Genomic DNA, 27,178 nt, shown 5'->3' on the forward strand with positions numbered 1-27,178 from the left:
TCCGAGCAGAGAGCGGGAGCGAGGGGCAGAACCAGGCGTCACCTCAGGAATGGAAGCTGTGTGGCTCGTCTGGATAAAGCCAGTGGAGATGTGAAGGTGTTTCCTCAGACACCCTCAGCCCTCCACTGGCCCCAAAAGCCCAACTCTGAGACGGCTGGAAATGCAGGGGGATTATACAGGAACGGTGGATTTTGGAATCCCCACTGATAGCTTTAGGAGACAGATTCCTCATTCTCTGAACTTTCTGACCCTACAGCTTATCTGTGAGTGGGAGCCCCCAGGAGCTAGGGTGCTGGACTAACAGGCCCCATTCAGCCCCATGACGTTGGGTAGGGCTTGTAGCTTTCCCAAGCCACTTTTCTCATCTGTAAACATGGGGCAGGGCTCCTACCCTGGAACCCAGCTCAGAGAGAGAGTCTTGACACACACAGAGTGCTTGGGAGTGGAGGAATGCATCACACACAAGGGAGCACTGGGAGCTAAGACGGAGGGCTCCATCCTTCCCTTCCAAGCATTTTTCTGAGCACCTACTATGCCCAAGTCATGATGCCAGCAGCTGGGGACCGATGACAACTCATCCAGGACTCATGCTCTCAAGGAGTTTAAACTTAGAGCTGGTTAGCCCCTCACCCCTTCTACCTGTAAAAGATGGGCGTTAGGAACTCCAGATTGTGGATGAAGAGGAACAGGTCTGATTTTCCTGAAACCTTGCGATAACCAGGAGAGAAGGAAGTTCTCTCTGATGAGTGCAGTTCGAAGGATGGCCCAGGGCCTCTGCCCCAAGCCAACAAATGTGGGACCAAGACAGGGGGCAGAGGTTGGGAGAAACGGGGCAAGAGTAGGGTGTACGTGTCCCCCCAGCCCTGGAGATGTATCTTACGTTTCTGATGTACTGATGGGGCAGCCAGACCAGGAAAACTTCAGTGTGCCTTCTGGGCCTAAAACCCATAGTTAAAATCACTCCCAGAGACCCCTCAAAAGCCCCACACAACCCCTGGCACCACTCAATGGAGATTCTACATATCAAAAGCCCCAAACACAGTGCCAACTGGTGACCTAGCCAGAAACTCAAGAATTTATCTGTTCTCTAGCTTGAGGCCACTTTTTTCTTTTCTTTTTTTGGAAAGAGACAATCTTATAGAAGATGCTGGTAATTTATTTTGAAATCTGGTCATATGCCAGATTCCGATTTGGTGGTTTTTTTTTTTTTTTTTTTTGGTCTCCCCCCTAAACCCCTGCCCCACAACAGCCCTGCTGTGTTTACAACTTGAGTTGAGATGAGTTCTTCTTCTTCTTCTTTTTTTTTTTTTTTTTCAAAAAAGGTATCGCATCCTTCTGTTAGATGTGTTGTTGGCAACAGTTGCTAGGGAGAGCTGGGGTCAGTTACAGACACACTGATGCCTGCTCTAATAATACTTTGCTCTGCATAGCTCAGATGCAGACACCTCTTGGCTAAACAGGGCATGCACATTTCAACAGAGGAGGGCTTGAACTTGTACTGCCCAGGCATACCTCCGCGAAGGAACCCTCCCGGAGTCCAAGTGGAAGGCCTGGGGTGGTGACAGGGTAGTGCCGGGCGGAGGAGGCTCAGGCCTCCAATGCTTCTCATTCCAGAGGTCCCATAAAAAGAGGCACAGTCATTCTTGCCCGCCTCGTGAAGCTGGAGCCTCCCCCGCCACACCCCATTATCATCCCGCAATTTCCGGGTAAGGATCAAGGCCGAGACTTTTGGTAACTTCTGTCACCCGGGGGTCCTGGGCACCCCACATTCCCCTGGTAGTCAGAAAGCATCAAGGCACGTGCTCCAGTGGGTGTGGGACCCAGCAAACGTGAAGTCGGGAGTTGGGTGGGCGGGGGTGGAGGGACGCACACTAGGCAGTGAAGCCGATCGTCTCCCTGGCTTTACCGGGTGGCCCAGCCTCTGGCACACCTGGGCCATGTGGGTTTAGAGTGAGGGCCCTTTCCTAAAACACGTGATAGCTGCTCCGACATATGTCTGAGGCCAAGAAAGAGGAAAAGGACACAGGAAGACTAGCTAAGGACAGAGAGGAACAGGGCCAGCAGCAAGGAGAGGCACCTCTGGGCCCCTGCCTGGTTGACTTGGTTAGTGAGGAGCTGCTTCCGGAGGAACCCCAAAACAATGACAAGGAATGTGAGAAAGGGTCCCCCAGATGGTCTAGAATGGCTTCCTCATGGCCCAGGGGGGATCCTGAGGCCGGACAAAGTGAAGGGACTGGCTCTGATGCTTTGGTGTTCACTCCTTGGCTCAGGCTCTGCGTCCTCCACGCTACTCAGCAAAGAGCCCAATACCTGCTACAAATTTCTTGACTGACTCACGGGATGACAGGCAGGGCCAGCTGGTTCATAAGGGACAACGGTGGCACAGTCAGATCATTTCTGGACTGTCTACCTCCCGAGTGGCGCTCCCCTGTCTACACAGCAGCATCACAGGGGAGATCTTTCAGAAGGATGGCCAGCCTGTCCATGGAGAACCTAATTCAGCTGGTTCAGGCTAGGACTACTGCAGTGGTATGCTCCTCTCCGTATGATTCGAGCAGGCAGCTAGGCTGAGAACCCCTGGCCTACAGAAAACCTGGTGGCTGGAACTGAGTGTTCGTATCCCCACTGCTGACAAGCACACCAATAAAAGTCTGTGACTCAGTGGGCCCATCTATAACACTGACCCATCACCCACAAACCGACAGTCACCCAGTACAAGGCCTTGTGACTCAAAGTGTCAGGTCCCTGGGCCCCCAGCACCCGCATCACCTGGGAGCTCATGAGACCTGCACTCAGAACGAGGGGACCAACATCTGCATTTAAATTAAATACCATGTGATTCAAAAGCACATTCGAGTTGAGAAGCACCGATCTGGTGAGAAGCACTGATCTAACGCTTGACGTGTAATAGACATTTAAGAAATTCCACTGTTTAATACGTGGAAGAAAGGGACCATATTTAAGGCAAAACGACTTGGTTTTGATGTAAAAACTGAAGACCATTCTTGAGCTGTGGGATTGGGGATGGGTCCACTGAAACCCCACTGGCTTAGGAGGGGAGTGCTTCTGGGCTCCAGGAGAGGACAATGCTGAGTCTTTGGCTGGGAAGGGTTAAAGGTCCTCTGACCTTCCTTTGGCCCCACTGAAGAGGTCTGCACCCTGGCGGGGCAGGGAGCTCTCAGCCCTCTGCCAGAGAGTCCCCTACAGCAGAGCCTGCCCCTCTCCCCCATGCTTCCAGCTCCCACTGGAAACCCAGGCAGCAAAAGCAGTCGGCCAAGGAGAACGCCGTCCAAAGCCGGCGCCGGGAGCTGTGTTCATAGCGTACTTCACACCCTTGGCCCCATTGCAGCCAGCATCGCTAAGCCGGGCCTCTGATGTGGAGGCAGCAGCCCAATTGGCCACATGAGGGGCATCTCAGAGGCCACCGAAGTGACCGGCTGGAGACCCAGAGGCTGGGGGGGCTTGAGTATGAGTATGAGCTGAGTATGAGCCATGCGAGGAGAAAGGGAAGGAAAGGGCTCTGGCGGCTGGAGGCTGTCTGCCGGGAGAGGAACACGAATCAGGTTTGCCAGAAAATGAAGGCAAGTCAACAAAGACACCGCTGTGGGCGTGAAGAAGGGAAGTCAGGTTTGATAAGCCATGTCCATTTCCCTCTTTTCTGGTACCTTGTGAGTCCAGGGTGGTGAATGGCCACGAATCTTGGAAAGCTCACTTCATTCAATCTGTCGCCTCCCCAGTGCCAGGGAGAGGCAGCAGGGCCTGAGGGGCCCCGAGTGGACCCACCAATGAGGGGGCTTCCTCTGGGCCTTGTCACTGGGGAGCCAGTCTGTCAGGAGCTCCCAGGCAGCCCCAGGCCAGCACATCCAGCCTGCCCAAGGGGCCTTGAGAGTGAGGGTCCAGCTCAACCCCTCCAGGGCCCTTTCTCCTTGGCTTACACAGAAGCTGGGGCTGCAGGTGGTGAAGAGGGGGTCCGTGGGGGCCTATGGGGGATACTTCGATTTCTCAGTACCTGACGCACAGATACCCTACCCAGGCAAATAGCAGATGGGGACTGACAGCCCTCCTCCACCCCAGGAACGAGGTGGCCTCAGTAGGGCTGGGTCTCCTGGGCTGGCTCCCGAAGCCTGTGCCCTGCCCATCACTGGGCCATGGTGTGGAGCAGGCGGAAACAGCCAGGACTGTTTCTGGCAGCAGCAGGGCCCAGGGAAAGTAAGGTGGAGGCAGCTCCTGGGGGGCCCCTCGGGCGCCCCTTCAAGGCCCCCGACTTATCTCCAGCAGCGTCAACCTGGAAGACCCATGGAGGAGGGTCAAGCAGCCGGGTCGAGCACTTCCCGGCGGGAGCAGCAGAGGCCCAGTGCCAGCTGCTGACCGCTGAATCGGGCTGAGAAGCCCTGTGTCCCGGCTCTCGGTTTAGTGCCCTCGACCTGCACTAGTGTTTGCCAAACTGTGTCTCTCGGCGCACTAACTGGACACGACGTTATTAGCCGGGGGATGCGAAGAGGACTCGCGGAGTTCGGTGGGGCCAAGCGGGTTCCCTTCCTGCTGTGCTAAGCCAGTCCACTCTGCGGCTGATGGAGAGGCGGCTGTGCCACTGAACCCCTTCTGTGGCTGAGCCTGTCCCAGGACGGATACCCTGCCGGACACTGTGGGCAAGGCTGGTCTGACCACAGGTCGTTGGAAGAAGCGCCTGACCCGGGCAGGATCCTGGGCGGGCCCTGCGGCCAGTGGCCCTTCCCGGCTGGGTGGGTCTTGTCCCCACGCCCTGGATGTCTGCCTGCCACCAGCTCTGGCTAGGCTTCTTGGAGCTGGCAGCCATTGTCTGCAAGTCTTGGCCTATCCTGGCCCTTCTCAGGAAAAGAACAAAAGCCAAAGCCAAAGGCCGATCCTGTCCCTCACTCCCCCCATACATGGCAGACAGGCTGCTCCCCGCTGCCACCGTCCACACTCTCCCAGGACATTCCGGCCTGTGAGGAACATGCCCGATGTGCAAATCCCTCAGGTAATGCGGGAATTCGTCACCAGGGGAGTGTGGGTGATCCAGGAATGAGAACCTGATCGCGGCCTGGAGCTGGAAAGAAGCTTCCGGGGCTGGTCTGCGAGGGCTCATGTTACAGTGAGCAGACTCCCCAGGAAGAGGGGAGGACAGCAGGCCTGGAGCCCTTCGGGCAGCACACAGAGGGGCTCCCTCCTCCCCGTCTTTTGGGGAAGAGACAGCAGACTTTGAACCAGCTGCTTGACACTGGCGTGACCACATGCCTTGGTTTACGCCTGGTGTCTGGGTGTGATTATGGACAGAGCTCCTGTGCCTCTCAGAAGTGCTGTGGCTTGGAGGACCTCTCCTGCGCTCACCCTTGTTCACACAGACCTGCGGTGGCGGGTGGGGTGGGGTCTCTTTCTGTTCTGGAACTCTGTGCTCACCACTTCCAGGCTCCTGTCTTGCCCTACTTGGACTGGAAACTCAGTTCACATCTCAGCGAGTCTAAGGTACAAAGTCAGAGTAGAGATGGATTTCCCACAGCCAGGAGTCCCCAGGTGAGATGGCCACGCTGTGCAACCTGCAACCTCTCCCTGATGCCACCAGCAGAGCAGGCACTGGCCTCCAGCTCTCGAGTCTTAACGCACACACGCCTGTACCTGCTGCCCACTGATGCTAGTAAACCAGCACTGAGCCCTGGGACCCACGGACAAAGGGATGAAATGGATGGGGATTAAGCTGTCTGGAGGGATTTTGAGCCGACAGTCATGGCTCTCCACGCTTCCCCTCTGCCTTAAAGGGCTGCTTTCGGGAAGCCCAGTGTATTGGCAGTCAGACCACACCTCTCCTGCTCCAAACCTCCGTGCCTTCCACTCACACCCATCTAAGCACCAGCTACACCGTCTCCGGGGGGCTGGGAGGAGTGGTGGCCTGGCACTGGAGGAGAAGGAGGAAGAAAAGAGAAGTCCACACAAGTTCAAGTCTGCTCGGACGAGAAGAGGTCAAAGCACAGAGACGGGTTAAGACCAAGCGTCAGCGCTCTTATCACGGAAATAGAAAGAGGGCAAGGCTGGTTAAACACGAAACACCTATAAAATTATATTGGTCCATTGTAACCATGGAGCACTCACACAAACACACGCAAATCCGGACACTCACCCCTCGCCCCTCGAGTGACTTTTTATTTTCTATAATTAATCAGGCAAGGGTGGAACTTGGGAAGAGTTCAACTGTGGTCAGCATCTGTAGCCTTCTCTCTAGTGCTAACCCGGGGCTGGTGCGGCGGGGGTAGGGCGGTACAGCCGCGGGGGGCCGGTTACCTGAAGCATGTTGAGAAGCAGGCTCCGGAACTTGGTCCCCTCCACCATGAAGAGGGCCATCTTGTCGCAGAGTTTGGCAGCCGTGAAGGCGAAGCTGCGGTCGGACACGGCCTTCTGGTAGATGGTCCGAACGATCTCTCCCAGCATCTCCTCAGAGTTGGTCGAGTTCTGGGCCTCCTCCATGAAGGTGCTGAGCTTGGTGTCCACGTCGCTGCTGTTGTTCCGCATGCTGTTCAGGATCTCGATCAACTTGTCCATCTTGTTCTGCTGAGGGCTGGTGGTCTCCACGGCCACTTCGTCCTGGGGGTGTGGGAGACAAACCGAGTCGCGCCTGAGCGGAGCCAAGGTTACCGCTGGGGGTGACCAGTGGAGGGAGGGCTGCCGCCCCCAGAAAGGATCTAGCCCTACCTTCTCGAACCTGAGGTCGGGTCCCTCTGGGAACGCGGACCTCCCCCAAAGACCCTCTGGCCCCAGGGTCCTCTGCTTACCTTATTCTTGGCTCCTGTGACCGCTGGGGCTGATCCTTCTTGCAAGCTCTAACTTTTACCCAGGATTCCCATATATATTTGCTGTGTGTCTACTTGCCTATAAAATGTCTCAAACTAGACATGACTTAATGGGGCTTGTAAAAGAGGAAATGAGATAACAAGCAAAATATGGAGTCCAAGGGCAAGAAGGAGGGAAGTATCCAAAAATGCCCACCATCTTGGTTAAAGGCACCCATGGAACGGCTACCTAATCTTCCAGACTCGTGGTTCCTACAGCCCTTGGACAATTGTGATCTCTGGGTAAACAGAGCCCTGGTTTTGTGTCCTACAGAGATTGTGCTGGCCTTCTAGAAGAAATGCTACCTACCAAGGAATCCTGCCATGTGCCACTGAATTAACTGGCACTTCCTGGAAGGAAATTTCAAACAACAGACTCAACACTCTTTAGAAGTTTCACTGCAAGTGGATCAGACCCAGACTGGTAAAGGAAGAAAATGTCATCTGACAGTCTCAGAAGTATTTATTCAAACATAATGGATGGATAGCCAAGAACGTGATCACCCTAACTGCTGGGATGTGAGATCAGGGTAAAGGGAAGGGTCAAGGACATAAAGGGAGGTCCCACGCTTGTCCTTGCATTCTCAGCAAGGAGAGCACTAGCCTAGCACAAACCAGGGTTCTAGAACCTGCTTTCTGCTTCTAGCCATATGGCTATGGGCAGTGGTTTCACTCTCCGGGCCTCAGTTTACTCACCGGTAAGATGAGAAGGTTAGATGACGCATAGCTTTCCCTGAGCCCTGCCACTGTCTATGCCAGTGTCCTCCTGGTCCAGGAATCCAGGGGCCTCATCTAAGAGGAGTCCTTGAAACCCATGTGTGGGTGCTATGGCTCTACGATTTCTATTCCAGCCCCTCCCTGCCCACCCCACTGCCCAGCTCTCTGGGCCCCAAGGCAGAAGAGTGGTTTGTACATAAAATAACAACCACCCGGGAGGGTCTTTCCATGTGTCATGACATTTAATCTTCACAGTCTGTCTGCAGGGTGGGTACAGATGAGTCAGCTGGGGCTCAGAGAGGTTAGATGACTTGTCCAAGGTCACCTAGCCAGTCAAAGGCAGGGTGGGCCCCAGCTGGACTCTCAAGCCCATGTTGTTTCCACTCCTCGACAGTGCAGCTACATTTAGTGGGACATTTAGTGGGAATGCAACGAGTAATCTCGCCACACTGTCCAGGCTGTAGGAACACGTCTTGGAAAGTCTTCAGGAGAAGACGTACTGGTCACCAGCTGGGAACCACCTCCAGGCTCCCCCCTTTGAGAAGCAGGGAAATGAATGGTGCTTCCCTCCTGGACCTCACAGTGGCAAGCCCCACAGTGGCTTGTCCCACAGTGGCTCCATCCACGGTGGGTGGGAACTCAGGGCTGCAAAGGATGCTGTGAGCAGCATCTCAGCATCAGGTATTGGCTGGAGAAGAGGTCTGATCTGCCTTGTCCTGCCTGAGTGTGGACCGGGGCCCAGCTTCTTGGGCAAAAGGAGAGTAGGTGGTTGAGAGAGGCCAGGGAGAAGCCCACAGCTTCGAGCTCACAGGAGCCCCAGAAGGAGGACTCTGGGGAGGGCTGGGGGGGCAATTTGGCCTTCTCAGAACAGCTTTCCTGGGTGACTTCTCCTGCATCTCTGGCAGGAAGGGGGGTTAGGGTGAGCATAGTGGACTGGAAGCTGCCAGCGACATAGTCCTACCCGTTTGCTAGAGGTTCAGGGACATGTCTTCCTGAATCAGTGAGCCAGGCTCTGGAAGCCAGCTCCGGGGGTAAAGTGAAGACAGACAAGCTAGGGGTGGGAGGCAGGGGCAACACTCAAGGCCCTCATTCTCGGGCCTGTACCAATGCAGGGTCGGCACCTGTAGGATGCTGGGTGGGGGGTGAAGGCCTCCTTAGACCTTTCCCTGGCTGCTGTCTGATGAAGGAGGAGAACGGCAAAGCCGAGGCCTGCTCGAGCTCTTCCCGACTCACCTTCACTCTCGACCCTGGTGGGGACCAGAGCTGGCTGGCACTTACCTCGGGGAGAAGCATCGGTCCTTCTCATCGTATCAGCTCTGAGTTTCCCCCCAAGTCCCCTTTAGCACTATAGGGCAGTGTCTGACCACAGAGAAGGCGGGAGGGGAGAACCAGGCCTTCTCCGCACCCTTCCTACCCGCCTCGGGTATGTGCCCCTTCCTCCCCTTGCCTCTCAGACTGGGGGCTGCTGCCCAGTGCCCCCTCTTCCCTGCCGGGCCCTCTTGGGGGACCGGAAGGGGAGGAGCCAGAACATGCTGGAGGGGTTCATGCAGAACTGGCCATGGGCCGGCCCTCTGGTGACCAGGGGGCCTCAGACCCGCACCCACCACCAAAGTGCCTACCTCGCGCTGTCCTCCCTGGTGCAAGAGAACAACAAAAATTCAATTACCGGTACCTTTTCTTTCAGCCTTCGCCGCAGCCTGTCTTTGGAAGATTGGAGCAGGGTAATTTTGGGCCGCTCCCCGATGCGCTCGGGAATAATACTGTCTTTACGCTTTGTCTCGGCCTCCGGACCCCCCGACTGCTGCAGGGGCAGCCTCTCAGAAGCCACTGGGGCAAGCGCATCAGGGCTGCAGGGGGGTTCGAGGCCGCTGTGCCCGGTGTCCCCCAGGGCGTCCTCCAGTTTGGAATTCTCCATGGTCACGGTCTCTTTGGCATTGCGGTGGGCGCCTGCCTCCCCCTTGTCGCCCGGGGGGTGCTTCATGTTGCTATGGTGCCAGCGTCGGTTCTGGCTGTAGCCATGGTGGGTGGGCCTCCCTGAGGGGTGGGGCGCCGAGCCCCCCTGGTAGGATTTCTGGTGGTCCCTGTTGTGTTTGGCACTGCCTGGCTGGTGGTCACCATGCTGCTGGGGCTTGTTTCCTCCTGGGGGTCTCTGCTGCCGTCTGCAAACCAAAAGGGTAAGACACAGAGGGTCACCAGGACGGCCGCTCGGGGTCCCTGTGCCAAACACCAGGAGAGCAATCCCCTGAGCCGTTCATTCATTCCTTCCTTCAGCGCCCTTCCTGATCACTTCCTCAGGACAGGACCTACAGATGCAGCAGAGCAGGAGGCAGACAGGTCCGCGCGATTCCCGAGGGTTTGAGTCGGTCCTTGAGTTAAAGTATTATTTTATTAGAACAAACGTCAGCCCATGTGTGGGAAACCAAATTCAAAGGAGGCGCTAGAGTAGATCATGAACCCTCCTGACTTTGCCTGCAGCCGCCCGGCCTGTACTCTGGAAGCAACCGTTACCATTTTGGGAAGCTTCCAAACATATTCCATGCACGTTCCGGCAAAGACGTATACACAGACCCGCGTCTGTAACAACTATCCTGGTAACGGCTTTTGACCATAATGGCTCTTATAAAGTTATAGCATTTGTTAAACAACCTTTTTTTTTTCTTTTTTCTCTTGGTAGATTGACATTTCCATCCCCAAGCCCACTAACGCAATGAGAAGTTGTGATGGGCTGGATTGTGTGTCCCCACCCCCACAGTCCACATGCGGATGCCCCCATCCCTGCCACCTCAGAATGCCACTGTATTTGAAGAGAGGGCCCTTAAAGAGGAGATTGAGTTAATCCGTTGGGCCATTAGGGTGGGCCCCCCTCCAATCCGACCGGTGTCCTTATAACAAGAGGAAATCTAGACACAGTCACACACCAGGGACGCAAGCACACGGAAGACCGTATGAGGAAACGGCAAGAAGGCAGCCATCTGCAAGGGAGACGAATCCTGCAGACACCTTAACCTCCTACTTCCAGCCTCTAGAATTCCAGAAACTCAATTCCTGTGGCTAAGTCACTCTGTCTGTGGTATTTTGTCATGGGAGTCCGAGCTAACAGACACGAGTGTGACACCTGACTCACCGATTTCCTGGACGCTCTATTTCTAAGGCAGAGAATGTCACATAGACTTGAAGTGTGCACCTGGGATGAACCCCAAATGTTTTGATCTGTGGACTGAAGACAAGAGAGGGGATGGGATGGGGTGTTCTGGGGACCCTCCGGTCTTGTGCACAAAGGGTGTTTCTATCTCTGGAAACCCTTTCGGGTCTACCGTCTCAGTATTTTCCACAGGACGTGCAGATGGAGAACAAGATGACCACGAGCACCTTGAAAGTTGTAAAGTCATTGAAGGAAGTTTGTAGAAAGAAGACTTTACCTTCTAAAGACTGAGGCTTATACCCTCGTCTGTGAGCCTTCTCCTTGGCCGGTAGAACAGACCTTCATTGCTTTGCATTTTATGAACAAAAAGGTGTTTATTTCCTTTAAACTATTACTACTTATACAGACTCAGTTTCAATGTTCACTTGATAATTTTGGATCTGTGAAAATTTGGAGGCATCTTGGGTTGTGGTTACACATATCACTTTCCCATTAAAATCAATGAAAACAACTTTTTTTTTTTTTTTTCATTGAAAAGCTTCTCCTACTAGCGGGGATTTCAAAGGGAAAATTAAAGTTGTTAGGTGAGAGACAGGTGTGTGGTCTTTTGTTTCCACACAAATAGCAACTACAAAACACTGTATAATAGAGGGAGGAAATTAGTATATTTCTGGAGGGAAATTCAGTGATTTGTTACAAGAGCCCCTAGAACACACAGTGGACCTTAAAGGAAATTAACAAAAGCCTCGCATAGAGATGTAGATACAAGGATGTTCATCACAGCAGAGTGTAATGGAAACTAAATGTGGAGCCGTAGGACATGGTGTAAGACTTGACTCTGGGGGCACCTGGGTGGCTCAGTGGGTTAAAGCCTCTGCCTTCAGCTTAGGTCACGGTCTCAGGGTCCTGGGATCGAGCCCCGCATCGGGCTCTCTGCTTGGCGGGGAGCCTGCTTCCTCCTCTCTCTCTCTCTGCCTGCCTCTCTGCCTACCTGTGATCTCTCTCTCTATGTCAAATAAATAAATAGATTAAAAAAAAAAAAGACTTGACTCTGGTTGACAGGAGAAAGCACGCATCCTCGAACGTGTAGCGTGGTGCTATCTTTTAAGGCAAATATTTATGTGCCTAGAAAAATCTGGAAGCCAACACACCAAAACACTAACAGTGGTTCTCTCTAGGGGATGGGATGAGGATTTTTCTTTTCTTTTTTATTTTTGTTTTCTAAATGAACATGAAGTTCTTTCCCTTTTTCTCTGTTCTTGGGGGTATGGGGTGGGGGAGGAAGAGGGAACAGGAGAATCCCCAACAGGCTCTGTGCCCAGTGCAGAGCCCCAATTGGGGCTCCATCTCACAAGCCTGAGATTGAAACCAAGAGTCCGACACTTAACTGACTGAGCCACTCAAGAGCCCCAAGGTAGTGGCTTATTCAGTTAAAAACAAAACAAAACAAAAAAACCCCCAACGCCTTGTTGTTGAACTATTTTCCAGAGAGACTGTACCATTTTGCATTCCCACCACCAACACACAAGCTGTTTGCAGTCATTATTTCTCAGGGTAATTCCAGCCGCATCCTTTCCCCCTCCTCGACTGTATGGATTCTGAGAACACGCATGTTAGATACGCTATTCTGGACTCCCTGGTCCCAGAAGCTCGTTCACCGTTTATTTATTTATTTTTTTTCCCTTTTTTTCTTTTCCCAGCCTATTTTCTCTGCGTGGCTCAGACTGGATCAATTCTAGTCTATCTTCCAGTACGCTGGTTCTTTCCCTTGCCCCTACAATCTGCTGTGGAGGCCGTGCATTGGTTGTTAATTTGACTATGAAGTTTCACTTGGGTCTTTGTTATAGCTTCCATTTCTTTGCCAAGACCTAATTTTTCATCTGTTTCAAGTGTGTTCCTAATTGTCCTTTGAAGCATTTTTATGTCGGCTGCTTTAAAAATCTTTTGTAAGATAATTCTTTTTTTTTTTTTTTAAAGATTTTATTTATTTATTTGACACAGAGAGACAGCCAGAGAGGGAACACAAGCAGGGGGAGTGGGAGAGGGAGAAGCAGGCTCCCCGCTGAGCAGGGAGCCCGATGTGGGCTTGATCCCAGGACCCCGGGACCATGACCTGAGCGAAGGCAGCTGCTCAATGACTGAGCCACCCAGGCGCCCCTTGTCAGGTAATTCTAACATTTCTGTCATCTTGGTCTTGGCATCTGTTGTATTTTCTCATTCAGTTGAGATCTTTCTGGGTTTCAGTATGACTAGGAGATTTTCAGTTGAAACCTGGACATCTTGGGTATTATGTTCTGTGAGTCTGGACCTAATTAAGTTGAGTCTTAGAACGGTTTTGGCCGGCTTCCTCTGACCTTGCTCCAGTACCAGAAAGGGTTGTCGTGCCTTGTTACTGCCAAGCGGGTAGTAGAGGTCGGCTTCCCGACTGGTCTTTCTCTGATACTCCAAGGGAGGTCCTCTTTACGGCTGAGGAGGGCTGGGAGTTCTGGCTCCCCACATTGTTGCCTCCCTGGGGAGGAGGGTACACACTGCTACCAGGTGGCCTCCACTGACACAGAGGGAGGGGTGCTCCGTGCCCCATGGGGACGAGTCCCGAATCCTCACTCAGCCTTTCTGACACCACCTTGGGGAGGTGTCACGGCCCGTGAGAGTCAACTCTTGGCTCTCTCTTGGCCTTTGCTTGTGTGGGTCAGGGTGGAGCCCCCCCCCTTTTTTTCTGGGAGCTTTTCCTAGAGTTGAGTGTTATCATCCAAAAGTTTCCTGCCTCAGGAGGCTGTCCCTTTTCTGGTCCTCTGGCCAGAGAGGGCAGGTTTTTGTAGGGGACTTTTGGTCTGCCTGTGCCTACCAGTGTTTCTGGGTTGCCAGCTTCTTTGGCTCCAAGTCTGGGATCTGTGAGGCCAGGAAGAAAATCAAGCAAGTTACTACTCAATCATTCCCTGGGCGCCACGGTCCCCATCGGGTCTGCCTTCTCTCCAACCTTTTGGAGTCCTCTTATGTTTCTTTTTATGTAGAATGTCCAGGGTTTCTAGTTGTCTGTATCTATTTTTAATAATTTAAGAGTCATTACAGAAACATCTACGGAAGCCTGGGACGTGGCATGGAGTCCGGCTGCCTGGGTGAGACCTGGGCCCTTCTCAGGAGGCCCGCATGGTATTTTTCATCCTTGATGTCCAGGTTCAATCTCATTGGGTCTGAAGCATATCCCTGGGACCACGCTGGCCTGATCCTCGGGTGCAAGAGGCATCTCTTCCTCCCCACACCCCTCCCCTCTGCCGACATGTCTTCAACTCTCAGTTTTATTCCTCAGTGGACTCATTCTAAAAAGCAGGGAGCAGCAAGGTACCACAGCTCTAAGTTCTGGAAGACAGTCAGTCTGCATTCACTGAGGGGCAGGGCTCATGAATAAGGCACCCAGGCAAGCGCTGGGCCCCGTCCGCAAAGTGAGTCACTGGGTCAGCTTCTTTCCAGGATCACCAACTGGCCTTCAGACTGCCCAGACCTAAATCCAGATGCCTGAGCCGCAAGTCGGCTCGGAAGCCAGCAGCCCTCACCTGAGGGGCACAGACCGGCCTCCATCTGGAGAGAGCCAGAAGCCTGGAGCCAGGAGGAATTCCATGGCCCTCCCACTCCTCAGGGTACCATACGGCTGTGACATTTTGTGAATTCTCCCTGCTTTTATTTTTCAGTGACTTTCAAGTAATTCGCCCTCTCTCCTTCCACTCTCTTTGTTCTCAGAGTATGAGTAATTTTTAAGCCCAGAGAAGAAACTTGGAAATTCCCTGGCAGATAACGCTTGATTGTCACGACTTTTCCCATCCTTATTTAGAAAATTTGTGGTGCCTGCAGCTACGGCCCAAGGAATGCCCCCAAACGATGGTTGACCAAGTCCTTCCCAGCATTTGTCTTAAAACTGTCTGGCTTCCCACTTGCCGTATCAGGGATTTCCCTGTCTCTGCCCAACATCCTCCCTCCTTTCCCCATAAAACAAAACAAAACAAAACAAAAACAAAACAAAATTTCTCTCCACCTGGAGGAGGAAGGAGGTAATTTCGACATGCTTGGTGGTCAAGGGCTTAGAAAGAAAGCAGCTAGGTCTTGTAGACATTCTTCTGTTCTTGCTGGACATTTTGGAGGGCCTGGAATTCCATGTCCCCCTAGTTTGCCAGACCTCGGAGTCAGCCAGTTCTGTCCATACAGCAATGACCAAGGGGCACTTAGTGGGTGTTCTCAGACCCACTCTGCCTGGGGTGGGGGGGCTCCTCCTTTGCACACACAGAATGCAGTCTGCAGGCAGAAGGGGAGACCCTTATGGGCCCCCTCTTACCTGGGCAGGCAAGACAATGGAGTCAAAAAGAAGAGGGCTGATGGGGGCTGGGTGGCCCCTTGTGGTGGGGAGGCACAGAAGAGCCTGATGCATTTTCCCCTTCCTGTTCAAGGCTCTGATTCGTTCTCAGGGCCACTGGCTGCTGGGACTGGTCTCTGCATGCAGGCTGGTCAAGAAGCTTTCTTCCCATTTTACAGATAAGCCAACTGAGTGAAATGAGGTGAAATCCCACACACTCTCCAGAGTGTGTCCAGCCCGTCAGCTAGTTTCAGCACCCAGGACCCACCTCCTGTCTGTCTCCTGTTTGCCCTACGATCCAGTGCCGGAGAGAAGGGCCGAGTCAGGACCGAGATCTGCTGCGGTGATGGCCACACGAGGCCCATGTCCTGGGCGTGAAAAAGGACCGAGAGAGCCCCAGCCACTGGAGCAGACTGGGGGCTGGGCCTCAATCCCCCACAATGGAGACCCAGGCTTCCCTGCTCTGGCCATTCACAAATATTTGTCAGCGGTCACTGGCTGAGCTGTCCAAAACCGGCTCCTCTCTCCTCTGCGTTTGTTGGCCTTGGGTTTCGTCGATACCTCCCTACGGGGGCCAGCTGGCTGCTCACCACGAAACCTGTGGGTTTAGGTTTGGCCTGGCTAACCTGAGCTGCTTTTGCTCCCAGTGGCTGGGCAGGGAAGCTCTTGGTCTCAGATACGTGGACGTGTGGGTCCAGGTTTTGGAAACACAGCAGACACGCAGTTTTACAACCTTGTGAGCAAGAAAAAAAAAAAAAGGGCAAAAATCCATTTCCCTGTCGCTTATTATGCTCTCATCTCTCTGGGGGAAGTCTTCTCTGGTGGTGGTGGTAGAGGGGAGAGGAATGGCTCAGGAGATAAGATTAATATTCCATTTTTGCCCCTGGCAACACCTGCCGTTAGGGAAATCGTGCTTTTTTGGGGGGGGGGTGGAGAATGGAAATTGTTGGTATGCTTTTTCCACCCCTCATTTAGTTTATTCTTCCATCTTTGGGTTCTGAAATCAGATGTCTTGTTTCACTCTAAGACTGCGTTCTTTTATTAAAAAAAAAAAAAGAAAAGAAAAGAAAGAAAAAGAAAAAAAGTTCCCCACACCACAGCTGCATTTTGGGAGGTGGGTGTAGGGAGAATAACTTCAGACTTTCTTTTAAAAAGTGATTCTAACAGCAGTGCAAATGCAGACAAACATCTCTCTGTTCATTTTTTTTTTTAATTTCATAATTGTTCCCAACTAGATATTCTGAGGGCCACTGACTTATTATGGTTCTCTCGATGTCAGACGCTTTACCACATAATTTGTAGGTCTGCTTAAAAATTTCTGAAAGCAAAATTCCTAGGGCGAGTGGTTTTAAAACTATGCACGGGCTCATATTTCTTGCCTTCAGGGAAAGTGATGACTGCTTATTACTAGCTCAGGCGCCTCCAGTCCTGCCCACCTACACACACCCCACACGGGTCCCACCTTCCGCACCCGAGCCGCCGGGGCAATGTCAGAGCTGGACGGGCGCAGGCGCGGGGCTCCTCTGCAGCTCTGGGGCCTGGGAACGAGGATCGTGGCCACACACATGTCTGCCCCTCTCTGCAGAAAGACTGGGATGCTTCATGAGGGGAAGTGTAGGGTTTGGAAAGCCAATGGAGGGAAACATGCCATTGGCTCGACAGAGTCTAGAATCATGGTGGCCTGTGTTAACTGAGCATCTACTATATGCCTGGGGCCAGAGGAGGTCGTGGAAATCCATGAGGTCTCTTCTGCAGGAGACCCCTCAGCAGGCCTGTCCAGGAGACCACAGCCAGCTCAGAGCCTGCGTCTGTTCCCAGTTGTGCTGGCACCCAGCTCAGGGGTGGCTTGTCTAGGGTCTTCCTGGCTTCTGGAGGACCGGGGCGCCACCACAGCTCCGACAACCAAATCTCCCTGTAATTGCCAGGGCCACCACTGACATCATGGTGGTGACCTTGGCTTTCTGAGTTCTAGGCCTGCTCCCCATACTGGGTGCCCCGGACGGTCCCTGGAGGAGAGAGCCCGTTGTTTCAGGAAAACACCTGCTGCCTTGGACGGTCAGCCAAGCTCCAGGCTCTCCTCCTCTGAGACTCTGGGACTCTCCTTGTGCTCTGATCTTGGAAGAAAATAATTCAAGACTGAGGTGTCTGCCAGCCAAGATGAAGGTTCACTTTAGAAGTTCAGTATTTCACTGCATGGTCTGAAAGCTTTGGAAACCAGACATTTACCTGGTCAAAGGGATGTTCTGGAATGGAAATGAGAGGATCTGACTGGTACCTCTGCCCCCGCGAAGGCAGAGAAGAAACTTTTCCAATTGCAGGATGCATCACTGAAAGGGTGATGAGAGGGAAGGCTGCTTCATTTTCTGCTGCATTAATGAAACACGCTGTGAGATTCTGCTCTGCCTGGAGGTTGATTGGAGGTGTCGATGGGCTTGCCCAAGGCCATAGAGTTCCTGCAACACTTTGAGGGGAGCGGGGGCTGTGGGTGACAACAGCTAGTCAGCTGTCCCTCAGGAGTGTCTCGATACCCTTCCCAATCTCATGTGGGCTCCAAGGCCCAGATCTGCCCAGCAGCCTTCCCCAGCTCCCCGGAGTCCCCTTCTTTCAGACTCCTAATGTGATTATAGCCCGACTTCCTTCTCTGTGACACCAAACCGCCTCATGGGTTCTTCCTGTATGGCCTTAAAAGCACCCACTTCCTTCAGATGGGGTAGGAACTTCTATCTCCCTTGGGGTCTGGCTAGGAGCTGGACATTCACTCATGCCTCCAGTGAACCCCACAATGTGCCAGGCCCTGGGGACACAGGGATGATCCCAACACTGGGAAATGCCCTCATGGAGCTTAGGATCCATTTGGAGACATAGACACTAATCCACTAATTATAGGACAGGTTATCTGGCAACAATCAGGGACAAGAGTCAGGAAGGAAAGGAAGCAGAGAGTAGCCCAGAGGTCTGCGACAGCCTGGTCTTGGCGGCAGGATAGACCTCATAGTCTGTGAGGCCCAGTACAAAATGACAATGGGGGTCTCTGGTTCAAAAACGACTGGGAATTTCAAGATGGTGCTGGCAGAGCCCCACCTGGAGAGGCCCTGAAGGACAGGACTGGAAGTGAGATAACAAGGACACAGAGTAATAGTAAGAAAAACACACTAACATGTATGAGGACGGACCATGTGCCAGGCATGGCTTTCACTTCACCCCAGCAGGGAAGGACTGCTGTTAACCCTGTTTTACAGAGAGGTCACGAGGCACAGAGAATGTAAGTACTTATCGAAGGCCACACAGCTTCCAAGAGGTAGAGCTTGGGTTTACATTTCAGCAGTTTGACCTTAGTATCTGTGCCCTCAACCGCCATGCTCCCTTGTCTCACGGTTCTGAGGCCGGTCAGAGGGTCCTCCGGGCCCACAGCAGCTGGCATCATTGCTGAGCCACTGAAATCCAAATCCACTTCCAGAGGATCTCAGGCATTGGCCAAAGCCAGAGGGGGAAGGGACTGTGGGCTGGCAACGTGTGGCGGAAGCAGGGCTAGATATGCAGAAGCAAAGGCCAAAGGCTAAGCCGGAGGCCACTGGGAACAGGGAAGCTGAAGCCGGTGGGAGGGGAAGGGGAAAGCCTGGGAGGGCTCTGGACAGAACCCCACGTTGAGGTTTGGAAATCCAGCTTCCAGCCTTGGCTCCACTGCGTCTGGGGAAAACCACAGAAGCCACGTGTGGCCCTCGGGTTTCCATCTGTGCTGGGAACAGTCCCTTCCCCACCAGTCTGCTAGTTCCCGTGGCTGGGACCTGTGGGGCAGGGCTGGGAGGCTGGGTTTTCGGGGTGGCCCTCCGGCATCACTGCTAAGGAAGAGAAGGAGGAGCTGCAGGCTCTTGCTGCTTCCTCCATCTTGGGGCAGCACGGAAAGCCATGGAGAAATGGCTTTCTTTGGGGTACTACTGGTGGGGGGGTAGTTCCTTGAGTCTCACTTGGCCGCTCAGGCATTTCTGAGGTGCTCCTCCCAACACCCCTGATAATCCAGGGCTCTTGGCCAAAACATCAATGCTGGGCAGCTTTGGAAATCCAGCTGACTCCTCATGTCTCCGTATTCCCATCTGCAGAATGGGAATCCTAAAACCTCACTCAAGGTGTACCTTTAGGTGAGCTCCCCCCTTCTCTGCCTTCCTGCCTGGGTCACCAGGCTGGTCAGGAATTACAACATAATCAAGGCCAGGAGAGCGTCTGGGGAACAAAGGCACATTATACGTACGAGGTATTATTTTTGTTCCAGTGTGAATCAGGCATTCCAAGAATCCTTGGCCTCCTGCGTTCTTAGGCAGCGTGATGTCATGGGACGAGCGTGCGGCTGCCTTGGAGGAGGGTTTCCAGAAGGCCCTTGCCCTTCTGTCTGGCCTGGCCAAGCCCTGCAGGCACTTAGGTCTGGCTGGGGACCCTCAGTGCGGCCTCCTGGCAAGTTGGGGCATCCCCTGAGCTATATGTCTCCGTCGGGTGCTTGCTAAGAGGCTGGCAGACATCAGCCACGAATGCTGGTTAAGTCCCAGCTGGGACGTTTGATTTTCCAGCTCTAACGATCTGTGGCTAAACTGGCCCAGTCACGTGACTCAACACCAGGAAGCAAAACTCTGGACACCTCTTCTGAGGCTGGAGAGTCTGCCGGCTCCCACCCTCTTTTCCTAAAGAACAGGGGAGGTCCATCTATGGGTGTGGGCTTGCACCGCCGGGCGCCTTCTCCCACAGGCCTCCACTGACTGCGACACGGAAGCTGATCAACATGAATGCCTGGGGCATTTCCAAGAGACAGCATTATGCTGTAGTTCAAAGTATGGACGTAGCAGCCAGACCTCCGGCGCTCAGATCTTGGCTCTGTACTTCCAGCTGTGCCACACTGGGCAAGTACTTTAACCTCTCTGGGCCTCAGAGTCTTCATCTTTAAAATGGGGACAGAGTACACTCTCTCCTGGGGTTCCTGGAGTCCTAAAGGAGCTGAGGTGTTATATTGGTGTTGATTTGCAATGATACTGTGTTGTGGGTTTTTCGAGCAATATAGCATGAATCTGTCAGATCTTCAGAGGAAGTGATGCGTACGAGCGCACCCATAGTACAGGCGGGAGAGTTGAGGCTGTGGGGAAAGCAGGCTGTTTCAAGTGTGAGGAATCAAGGAAGAAGCCCCAAGATGTCCAGCTTCTGGCTCTCGCTCTAGTTCTAGCCTCCGAGGGCTGTGTCCCGGGTGCGCTTTCTCAGGATGGAATTCTTCGTCACTAAATACTCACACTGTTTTCCCAAGAGAAATGCTGCCCAAGAGGTCCCCACAAGCTTGGGGCCACCTCAAATGACTTGTTTACTCCTCGGCTAATGCTGGCCATCAGTGTCCACAACCACAATGGGCCTAAGCTGGCCCCACGTAGCCTTGCCTACCCTGTGTGCTGACTTCAGAGCGTGCTCAGGAACTAGCCCCCATTCATCGCCAGCTCACCATCTCCGCGAGGGCCGTGGACTAGCCCTCAAACTGCAGCAGGTAGGACAGAGGAAGGAGGAGGGAGAGAGAGTCTCAGGAGTTTTTAAATCCCAGGTGTGGCCAACTGCTGAGCCCTTCTGAACCATGGGGAAGGAAGCCCAGAGATATAACCTAGGTACACCTAATGGAGAAACTTCCTCACAGAGAGAGCGGCTCCCCAATTAATGGGGTTGCCTGGGAATTTAGTGAGCTCCCTGTCACAAGAGGTGTCCAATCACCGACCAACAGCTATGGAGACCTCTCCTCCCTAAACTGCTCATTTTTGCAATTAGCGCCTCCTCCCGGAAGCCCTCCTGGTTCTCAGTAGTCATCCCAGGAGTCCTCAGTTGGAGAGGCAGCATGAGGCAGTGACAACTTGAGAACAGGACACGCTGGGTGTACCCTGATTTTGCCCGTGTCTAGCCAGGTGGTCTCAGACAAGGAGCCTACCCTCTCTGCCCCTCGGTTGTTGTATCAGCCAAGTGGGCCTCCTGACTGGAAAACAGGAGATGAGACTGAGCTGAAAGGGACAATCTCAGGGCTGCGCGATAAACCTTGCCCGCTCTCCTTCTGCCTCAGCCAGCCCCGGGAGGGTACCTAGACCTTCCTGGCCAGCCCTGGGGATTCTGGGGAAGTGAAGGAAGACGGCTCCATTATGGGAAGCAGGGCTGCCCAGGGAAATCGGGGAGCCAGTGTGGCTTTCTGTGGCTGCAGAGGCTTCCAGGCTCCCCCGGGAAACACTACCAGCTGCCCGCCCACCTCACTCCAATAGCCCTCATCTTGGCCACCCTCTTGGGTTATCCTCCTCCCTCACAATTTATTACTGACAGGTCTGCTCCATCCCTGAAAGGCTGTTTTTCTGTCCTGGAAGGAGAAGGAATATGACATGGAGTTAGCTGCAGGAAGGCCTCCCTCTGGCCCCATTTTTTTCAGCCGGAGCTGGAGGAACTGACAAGTCCATAGCCAGATGTGATGACAGAGGGAGAGCCCGTCAACAGCTTCATGCACATCACGGTCTCCAGCCCCCACCCAGGCATGCCGGGACACAGCCTCCCAGCAGATGGGTTTGGGGCTAGAATGTTCTAGAGCACAAGTAGTCACAGCAGGGTGCTGACGGCCTTCCCATTACCTATCCATCGGCATTGGGTGCACATACTGGGGGACACTGAGGACTTGCTCTTCCTAGCTCCCAAACGCAGGGGATCGTGAGGCTTAGCGTAGTGAGTTTAAAATCAATCAGAGACTCTCCCCGACAGCAGAGAGACAACCAGTAAGATGCGAAGGAATGATGGACTTAGGAAATCATTTGGCAAACATCACAATAATAATTGTTTCAGGCAAGAATCATCACTGGAGGCCAGTGGGTGAAAGTTTGAGGAAAAACAGAGTATTGGCACAGTCTCAAAGTATCTCCCCACAAGCTACTTCTTAATTACAAAGGGAAAACTAACTTCAGAGCGGAGAAACTTGGCAGATGCCGCCTGTAACCAAGGAATCAAAGTTAACACCACGAGTCATGGGATGACAGGATAGTCCGAGTCCCCTGGTCCCATGCCCTGAGAAGACTAGGCTATCGCCCATGTGCCTGCAACTTGAGGGAATACCAGAGAAATCCCAAATGAGGAGGCTTCTACAAAAATAATTGTTTATTCTTAAAAAAAAAAAAATCAATGTCATGAAACACTTGGGAACTGTCCCCAGATTTAAAAAAAAAAAAATAAAGAAACTAAAGAGACGTGATGATTGAATGAAGCCTAGGATCTAGGATCATTGGAGAAAAATAACCAAGGGGCTGTGGATAATAGCATCCAGTCTGCTGGTTTCCTGATCCTGATCATTGTAGTGTGGTGATGGCAAAAAATGTCTTCATAATGAAACACCCTGCGAAATACTCAGCAGTAAAAAGGCATCATTTTGCCAACTTTCAAACAGGTCAGAAAAAAAAAAAAAGTACATGAAGGAGAGAAAGATAAAGCAAATATGGTAAAATGTAAATGTCTGGGTTAGAAATCTATGACAATTCTTTGTAGGCTTCTTGCTACTTTTCTGAGTCTGAAATTTTGTGAAACAAACGCATTCTAGAAGCAACAGGAGACTCATCAGTTTCATATGTAACAACGTTGAAAGTAACAAATAAAATACAATGAAACTGACCCCAGAGAATCCTTCCCGCAGCAGGTAAAACTGTAGAGCCCCCTCCTTGCACAGGAATGGTAGTCTCGGACGTGAACACAGCTCATTGCTTCTGCGTTTGTGTCCTTGAGACCCAGAGGAAGTCCTTAATGCAAGTGAAGTGTCTGGGCAGAGTCTGAATGGCAGCCAAACTCCCATATCCTGGGGGACATGGGCCTGCGAGGATCCTGGGCACCATAATAAACAAGTTCGTTTGCCCTTTGCATAAACTTGCAGGGTCAAGTTTCCCAAAGAAAGACTCCGTTCCCTGGGGTGGACCTGTATGTCACCCACTGGGAGACCTAGTCCCTCAATGAGTGGGAAAAAGGATATATTTTTATTCTTCTTGTTTTCATTTCCATGGAACTGAGACAGTTTAGTGGGCTGGCTGCAGCCTCGTTCAGCTTTTTAGCTTTGAGAACTGCTCTCATGGTAATATATCACCTTGCAAACATCCCTGGCAGCTTAAAGGACATTTTGTTATTTTTGACAGTATACAATAAAAAAGCTGTTTTGCATAAACCTGTTTTTAAAAAAAAGATTTACTTATTTATTTGAGAGAGAGAGAGCATGCGTGTGTTGAGTAAGCACACAGTGGGAAAGGCAGAGCGAGAAGAAATCTCACGCAGACTGTGCTGAGTGCAGAGCCTGATACAGGACTCGATCTCACAACCCTGAGATCACAACCTGAGCTGAAACCAAGAGTTGCTTGCTCAGTCGACGGCACCACACAGGCACCTCTAAAACATGTTTTGTTTTTTTTTTTAAATTTATTTGACAGACAGAGATCACAAGTAGGCAGAGAGGCAGGCAGAGAGAGAGAGGAGGAAGCAGGCTCCCCGCTGAGCAGAGAGCCCAATACGGGGCTCGATCCCAGGACCCTGAGATCATGACCTGAGCTGAAGGCAGAGGCTTTAACCCACTGAGTCACCCAGGCACCCCCTAAAACATGGCTTTTATATTGATATGTTATTGGGAGTAAATTAAAAGGTTCATATTTAATATGATCTTTAAGAGCATCTACAAATAAAGGCAAAATTGGACCTTCCCCCATGATCAAGTGATGCCCTTCTCCTCTGTTTATTATTGTAAATGCGTTATGAAAGCAAAAGCAGGATTTTCTACAGAGAGGTTTCAAAATGCCATCCTACCATTACACTGTGGCTTTGGCACCAGATACTCGTTCACATGTAGGCTAACGTTTGACTATATAAGGCAGAAAAAGAAACCAAAGGCAAAAACCGATCCCATGGCCCATTGTTTGGAATTCTTGAACTTTATGTTTGTTTGTTTAAAATAACAATCACCTGGTTACGGGATGCCTGAATGGCTCATTCAGTTAAGCACCTGCCCTTGGCTCAGGTGGTGATCCCAGGGTTATGGGACTGAGTCCCTCATCGGGCTCCCTACTCAGTTGGGAGCCTGCTTCTCCTCCTCTGCCTGCTGCTCCCCATGCTTGTGCTTTCTCTGACATAAATAAAATCTTAAAAAAAAAAAAAAGACAAACCATTTGTTTTGTTTTTGTAATTTCTTGCTTTTTCCTAAATGATGATACCCACGAAGTTTCAGGAAATTTTTATATGCAATCGCTTTTACCCAAATAGCAAGGGGAGAGCATAGAGGGTCTCGCTCCCTGGGAACAGAGCTGGAAGCTGGCTGGACTGGGGTTCTGCAGCCCCAGGAGCCTGGGGACTCCAACCAGATGAATGGGACTCGAGATCTGGGCAGAGCACCCGAGGCAAATGTGCAGAATTATTACCACTTGTTTGTTCCTCATGAACCAGCCTTTTAATATCAGTGTTCTTTAATGCTTCCTGCCTTTAACCAACTGTCCATTATGGGTAAAAATTAAATATTTGGCTAAGAATAAAAATAATTTCAAACTGCGTAATGGTCAAAACCACCAAAGTGGCTCCCGGGGCTATTGCGTGATGGATTGGTGGGGCGGGGGGTGGGGTGGGCTGAGACCTGGGCGCACTTCTCCCATCTCTAGTAAACCGGGCACTCACCCCACATCTATGGGGGGTGGTAGTGGGGGGTGGGTGGCGCTCACGCCGGATGGTTTTGCCTTTAGGGTGAAAAGCTACTTCTGGCACGGAGGTGAGAACTTGCCTCTGGAGCCCACCAGGCCTGGGCTCGAAGCAGGACCTTGTCACCTCCTAGCTGGGTGTCCCTGGGCAAGACTCTTGCTGACTTGTACCTTGGTTTCCCATGTGTAAAATGGTGGAAAGATGATAAGGGGTCAAACCTCATGCAATTAAGGTTTGATGGTGAAATAAGCTTCACTTGACCCAGAGCAAGGGCTGGATAAGGAGCTCCCATCACAGCCTCCGTAATTTGATCTGGGAAATAGGAGCTGTGACAAGTCGCGACTCTGGGTACAGTGTTCTTGTCCCTGGGTGTGGAGCTAAGAGGCCTGAGCCCAGAAGACACCTCTTCTGCCTCCAAAGGGTTCCACGGCAAGCTTGACCTCTTGCATCTGACCTCAGGTTTATATACCAGTGAGGGGTATTCCAAAGGATTTGGATTATCTGGCTGCCCCCTGGGGAAGTCTCAAAGTCTTGCAATGCACCAGCTGGCTGCCTCCCTCATGCCTGACCCCCTAGTTCCCCTATGGGTCTCTAGTGTGCCCCACTGGGGGATCTATCCTGGTAACCCAGATCACGGTGAACGCGGTCTGTCCCTAGGATCTCTCCCTGGGGCTGATGGTGAGTATCCCCATGTCCACAGCTCATTCCTGGAGGGTGGGAAGGAACCTCTTCTGGCTCTGCTCCCCCCAGGATCACTAGGAGAAGTATCAAGATCTACTGGGAATGGATGGTTGGGCTCTCATGGCGGGGTCGTGGGAAGTAGTTTCTGGGATGGGGGGCTCGGAGGGTGTCCTCAGGGGGCCTTGGTCCCATCAGCATTCACCTGCTCTGTCTTCTCTTCAGGGGTGGGCATGGTCTGAGGGCAGTCTCTCTGTATAGCTCAGTGAGGCCCTTCCTTTCAGGTGGGAAACGAAGGTGGGGCTCCAACTACTGGCCTGGCGGGGAGGCGGTGCAAAGCTATGGGATGGGGCTGGGCCTGGAGGGGTCTTGTTCTCATTCCTTCAGTTTCCCTTCCAAGGCACTGATAACCCATTGTCTGAATACCCGTAACAAAAGAGAGAGAGGGGCACAGGGGCGGAGTCAGGAGCTGGAGAGCAGAGGTGGGCCACTGAGGGCTCCACTCTAGCTCTGTGGCTATTGGCTGTGTGCCCCTGGGTTAGTGAAAATACCTCTCTGGGCCCTAGTTATCTTTTCTAGTAATAACAACAACAGTAGCAACAACTATGACAAGGAATGACACTTGAATGGTACCTTCTAGGTCCAAGGCACTCTTCAAAGAACACAAATCAATTTATTCAATCATCCCCACAACCCTATGGGGTAGACAGCCACCTTAGGATCCTCATTCTACAGCTGACCAAACAGGCCCAGAGAGGTGAAGTCACTTGCCTTGGTCACACAGCAAGAGGGTGAGTAGAGCCCAAGCTAACCTTCCACATTTGGCAGAGGGGCTAGAGGAGGCTAGAGAGAATGAATTCTAGGGACTCGTTAAGCTCTAACCTCGAACACTGTGATATTTCTACAGCCTGTTAGTAAATTTTTAATGGTCTGTTCTTGGCTGCCTCCGGATTCCAAAGGGCTGACCACCACGGGAGAGAGGTATACGGAGTGCAGCCCGCTCCTTCCGAAGCCAGAGCTTCTCTGCTCTCCGGGGACACAGAGGAACCGTCCAGGCAGGCCAAGGGCAATGACCTGAGTAACCGCATCTCCCTGACTGCCGGCTATAAAGCCCTTCTTCCTCCCGGTTGTCCTGCTGTCAGGGCCACAGGGGAAACAGAGGAATGGCCAGTATGACCCCGTGGGGTGGGGTCTTGGAAGATGGGAGCCGCCTCACAGGGTGGGTGGGATTTCTGAGGGTGACGAGCAGCCCCGCAGGAAGCCCTGGGCTTGGTCAGAGCCGAGGTAGTGTTCTGGCTCACGCTGACACGGGGCACACGGGCAGGGAGGGTGGGGTGGTGGGAAGAGATTCTGGAAAGTTAGGTCAGGACCAGGTTTGGGGGCTCTCAGGCTGATGGCAGGGAGGAGCGGAAACCTGGTTTTGGCTGGAGCAATTCGTGTAGGAGCCTACACATTGGACGGTCAGAGCTGGCTCAGGGACAGGGCTGCAGGGGCAGCGAGCGGGGGAGCCACTGGATCACTGGCAGCCAAGAGAGGGCGTAGGAAGCTGAGCTGAGAGACAAAGAGAGGGAGCTGTCCTGGGGAGGCCCCTCTGGCAGCCTCCCCAAATTCAGGACCTGACTCTGCCTCTGTCTTGCTGTGTGACCCGGGTGAATTATGTTGCCTCTCTGTGTCTCAGTTTCTTTGCTTCTAGAATGTGGATATCATGGTTCCCACCTCGTGCACTGTACCACAGTGCATTGTACCACGTGCACTGATAATGACAGA

At 52.6% G+C, this 27,178-nt stretch overlaps 1 protein-coding gene across 2 annotated transcripts in view; it reads right to left on the bottom strand.

The window, feature by feature from the left end:
- CTIF (cap binding complex dependent translation initiation factor) overlaps positions 1 to 27,178 on the bottom strand; it is a 281,396-nt gene that overhangs the window by 77,475 nt on the left and 176,743 nt on the right. Inside the window, exons 8-9 of one of the 2 annotated variants that reach the window (XM_044243025.1) lie at positions 9,229 to 9,715; positions 6,295 to 6,594 (exon numbers count right to left, since the gene is read on the bottom strand). In XM_044243025.1, coding sequence (XP_044098960.1) covers positions 6,295 to 6,594; positions 9,229 to 9,715 — 787 coding nt within the window. Of the gene's footprint in view, positions 1 to 6,294; positions 6,595 to 9,222; positions 9,716 to 27,178 lie in introns of both variants that reach the window. The other variant, XM_044243023.1, reaches the window with a different exon arrangement.

Source organism: Neovison vison, chromosome 3 (assembly GCF_020171115.1).
Source record: "Neovison vison isolate M4711 chromosome 3, ASM_NN_V1, whole genome shotgun sequence".
Taxonomy (NCBI): Eukaryota; Metazoa; Chordata; class Mammalia; order Carnivora; family Mustelidae; genus Neogale; species Neogale vison.